Source organism: Sinocyclocheilus rhinocerous, unplaced genomic scaffold (assembly GCF_001515625.1).
Source record: "Sinocyclocheilus rhinocerous isolate Xijiao unplaced genomic scaffold, SAMN03320098_v1.1 scaffold2611, whole genome shotgun sequence".
Classification (NCBI taxonomy): Eukaryota; Metazoa; Chordata; class Actinopteri; order Cypriniformes; family Cyprinidae; genus Sinocyclocheilus; species Sinocyclocheilus rhinocerous.
The window spans coordinates 196460-201460 of record NW_015647981.1 but is presented as its reverse complement, the minus strand read 5'-3'; the positions used below and the strand labels follow the sequence as shown (position 1 = coordinate 201460).

General features: G+C 31.4%; 1 protein-coding gene across 1 annotated transcript in view; it reads left to right on the top strand.

The window, feature by feature from the left end:
* LOC107709537 (kinesin-like protein KIF13A) overlaps nucleotides 1–5001 on the top strand; it is a 77745-nt gene that overhangs the window by 9229 nt on the left and 63515 nt on the right. Inside the window, exon 3 of the mRNA XM_016514035.1 lies at nucleotides 2589–2596. Coding sequence (XP_016369521.1) covers nucleotides 2589–2596 — 8 coding nt within the window. The remainder of the gene's footprint in view (nucleotides 1–2588; nucleotides 2597–5001) is intronic.

The following is a 5001-nucleotide window of genomic DNA, read 5'->3' as shown; positions in this document are numbered from 1 at the left end:
ATAATATAACAGTATTATATAGTATAATATATAAATATAATATAATATATATGTAAAATATATATTTTATATTTATAAAAAACATTTTTGTTACTTGGAAAGAAAGTGAATTTTATAAAAGTATATATATATATGTTTTGTCATTTTTTATTCGATTTTATTTTTAATATATATTTTTATAAATTTGTATTTACTTTTTAGCTATTTTAGTACTTTAAACTAAACGAAAAATGTTAACTCAACTGAAATAAAAAGTACAACATTTTAGTTTAAAGTACTAAAATAACTAAAATGTAAATAAAAATGTATAAAAAATTTTTATCGAATAAAAAATGACAAAACAACGAAATGTAACAAATTAAAATGAAAACTAATTCACATTATGATTAAAAATGATGAATAGTATATTAATGATATTAAAGTAACACTGATGTGAACCGAATGCCTTTAACGTATCTTCGTAGCTGCAGTGTGAACGTAGCCGATGTTTTCTCTACATTTATCCAGCGTCTGTTTTCTGAGTTCATCCGTCTGAGGAAAATTGCATTGCAGTGATAAAACTCGTGAGAAGTCGTGAGATTCGGCAAACACTGATACAGAGCTTTAGAGATGTTTGTAACACAGAAGCCCACAGTAACGGCCCTCATAGTGTTACAGAAACTCAGTACCTGTCTGATGGAGAATTGTGGGTAATTTCATGCAGATAAGCTGGCATCAAAACTGTGGCACAGATGGTTTATTTTCTAATGCCAGGCCGTTTAGACGACTGTTGTCTGCAGTGTTGGAGAGTAAATCAAGTTTTTCTGAATCTCAGCTGCTTTAAAACAAGCAAAAAGCAAATTAATGAAGCTCTGCATCACTGCTTTAATCAAACACTCTTTACTAAACTCTTCTCTCTTCTCATCTGTTGTGCTCATTTTAGTCAATCAGTTTCTATTCCTGTGTTTTATGTATCTATTTATAGGTTTAATTCACCCTCATTATTTTTGTGCCAATGATTTCTTAATTTAAGAAAACATTATTAATGACATAAAATTCTGTGCCATTTTTTAAAAATTAATAAAACATTAATTTCTACAAAAACATTATTGACATAATGTTTGTGCCAAAGCTTTTTAATAAATAAATTAAAAGACAGACAGAAAGTGGAGTTTTTAATTTGCACACAATAGTTTTTTATGCCAGTGTTTTTTAAGAAAACATCATTAATGACATACAATTTTGTGCCAAACTTACATTTCTTGAAAAACATAATAACGTAATTTTTGTGCCAAAGATTAAATAAATAAATAAACATACAAAAAAGTGGAGTGTTTAATTTTCACATAATGTTTTTGTGCCAATGTTTTTTTTAAGAAAAAATCATTAATGACAAAATTTTGTGAATTACTTTATTAAGAACATGTTAATTTCTATAAAAACATTCATTATTTTAAAAATTTTTTATTAAAACATTAATTTTTAGAAAAACATTATTGACAATTTTTGTGCCAAAATTTTTATTAATAAATAAACAAAATGTAGTTTTAATTTGCGCACAATATTTATGTGCCATTTTATTTAAGAAAACATCATTATTGCAATAAAATTTTGTGCCATTTTTTTTTAAGAAAACTTTAATTTCTAGAAAAACATTATTGAAATCATTTTTGTGCCAAATATTTTAATTAATTAATAAATAAACACAAACAAACAGAAAGTGGAGTTTTTAATTTGCACGCAATATTTTTTATGCCAATGGTTTTTAAAGAAAACACCATTAATGACATAAAATGTTGTGCCAAACATAAATTTCTTGAATAACATAATAACATAATTTTCGTGCCAAAGATTAAATAAATAAATAAAAAAACATACAGAAAGTGGAGTGTTTAAATTTCACACAATATTTTTGTGCCAAAGTTTTTTTTTTTTTTTGCGTTTTTTAATTAAGAAAATGTTAATTTCTATAAAAACATTCATTATTCAGAGATTTTTTTATTAAAATTAATAAATTAATATTTATGTGCCATTTTATTTAAGAAAACATCATTATTGACATAAAATTTTGTGTCATTTTTTAAATTAAGAAAACAATTAATTTCTAGAAAAACATTATTGACAATTTTTGTGCCAAATATTTTCATTAATAAATAAATAAACACAAACAAACAGAAAGTGGAGATTTGAATTTGCACGCAATATTAAGTTCATATAATGATCAGCATTATTATGTCAGCAGAACTCATCAAAATAATGCTTGAAACTTAAAAGTGATGCAATACAAGAACCTTTCAGTGAACATTTCTGAAAGTGTGAAGAACATTTTAATGATCTTTTGAGTGGATGGATGTTAAAGGTCCTATATTGTCAAAACTGAAATTCAATACTTTATTGAACCTTTTCTGATAAGAAGTGTGTGCTGCAAACGCGAGCATTTTTGACGATCGTTTCTGTCCAGTCTGCTCGTTTTATCGTGTTTAACCACAGCTGTCGTCGGTTTTTTTGTCTGGCAGTGGCAGCAGATATGCGATCAAATTTCGAATTTGACGCTGTAAAAACCATTGTCGATTCTGGCACCCAACATCACAACAAGATGATATTTTAAGCTCCTCGTGTAGCCGCATCTGCGCTGGTTTGAATGGGCTGCTTCCAGCTAGCGCTGTGACGTCGGCTGACCCTAGTTAGCTGTGGTTGGCCTGGCCGTGCGTCACTCAGAAAACAACAGGCCAGTCAGAAGAGAGGCTCATGAATATTAATTAGACAGGCCAAAATCGACAGTTCTCAGCAGAGCTCCTGAGAGAGGAGCTGTAAAAATATATTGAGATGGTTTTTGGTACTTATACCGCAAATATATATTCTTAAGGACATCAAAACCTAAAATAAAACTCCAGAAAGGTGTAAAATATGGGACCTTTAAAGGTCCATCATTGCACATAAAGGAGAGTGTAGAGCGTTGTTTCAGTCAGCATGCTGTCTATGCAGGCAGCAAAGCAGCTCTCTCAGTTTGGTTTTGTGAAGAGTTTGGATCATAATCATGTGTTTAGGAACACTGACTCACCATGCGAGTGATTGTGATGTTTTTAATGTTGATGTTGCTCAGTGACAGAAACTATGATCTTCAGCAGCAGAGACATGTTTTCAGGGGGTTATTAAAGCATCTGCGACAGTTCTTCCATCCCATCTGACTCACTGTTGCTAAATCAATCAATCAATCAATGATTTTGATTCCTTTACATTATTCGGATTGTATTGTTTGGTGAACACAAGCGTTGAATACTAGATAAACTAAATACTAAATAAACTAGGGTCAACGCTAGAAGCTGTAGTGTGAAAGCATCCTAGTGGCATAAACAGAGAGATATTAATTTATCACTTATGTGAAGTGTTGTATTATATACAGCAACGGACAGATCTTCAGTCTCTTGGATTTGAAGCAGTTTTTAGCATCTTGACCTTCATATAAATGTGTCAGTGCTAGATTTCAGTGCTTCGTGTCTAACAATTATGGCAAATTTAATTTATTTTTGTTGGTAAATAATCAGAAATGTTCACTACGATTCAAAAGTTTGGGGTCAGTGAGATGATTTTGAAAGAGTCTCTTCTGCTCATCAGGGCTGCTTTTATTTGATTAAAAATACAGTAAAATTGTGAAATATTATTATAATTTAAAATCACTGTTTTCTATGTGAATATCTGTTAAACTGTAATTTATTTCTGTGATCAAAGCTGTATTTTCAGCAACATTACTCCAGTCTTCAGTGTCACATGATCTTCAGAAATCATACTAATATGCTGCTGCTCGAGAAATATTTCTAATTATTATCAATGTTGAAAACAATTGTGCTGCACAATATTTTTGTGGAAAATGTGAACATTTTATTTTTCAGGATTCACAGATGAATAGAAAGTTCATAAGAGCAGCATTTATTTGAAATAGAAATCGTTTGTAACATTATAAATGTCATTACTGTCACTTTTGAGCAATTTAATGTGTCCTTGACGAATAGAAGTATTCATTTCTGTAGAAGCGTTGGGTGGGACGCTGTAGTTTAGCTTTGTTTTAGCTGTGAGACTGATTTCTTCCTTCCCGATGTGGCTCGTCATGTCCTCTCCTTTGCACTGATGAATAAGAATAGAGTGTGAAACATATGGTTTCCACACCAGCGTGGATGTGGTTTGCATGCAGTTTCTCAGTAAACAACCAATAATTAATCTCTGAAATTTTAGTCAGTGCTGGAGAGCAGCATAAATGTGATGTTACAACATTTAGATTTTTTTGGTCTGTTTCCAGAGTGTCAGACATTCTGCCAGTCGTGACTGGAAACATTGTAGCAAGAGTTTCTTTTTTTGAAACATTCCACGCGTTTGAATTCCTGCAGTGATTGTGTGTGATTTCCTGCTGCGAGTCTGAAGCAGATTCATTATTCTGTCTCTGTGTGCGTTCGGCTGCAGGAGAGTGAGAGAATCAGGGATGCGAACTGGAAGAAATTTTAAGATTCAGGTTTTGATTGCAAACAAGTCAGAAGCTTAAAAGGAATAGTTCAACCAAAAATGAAAATTAGCTGTTAATTTACTCACCCTCAGGACATCTAAGATGTAGAACAGTGAAGAAGATTTTTAGCTGAAACTGTGCTCCTTGGTGATTCTTAAATGCAAGTCAATGGCTACCAGCACTTTGAGAGTCAAAAAAGCACACCAGGCAACACAGAATGAATCCCCGTGACTCCTGATGATATACTGAGGTCTTATGAAGCGAAATGATCAGTCTGTGCAAGAAACTGAACATTATTTACTACATTATCACCTGTAATCCAGAGATTCAGACAAAGAGGAAATCTGATTCTTTTCTTTGTTTGTTTCAGTGAACTGATTCAGTTCACTAGTTCGTTTTTCGTAATCACACAATGACGTAACATATACGCAATTATATTATTAAAGCACCCAATATTGATGTGAAACATGGATGTTTTATATGTCTAAAGCATATTAAGTCAATAAAGTAGTCTTTTACGTCTGCAC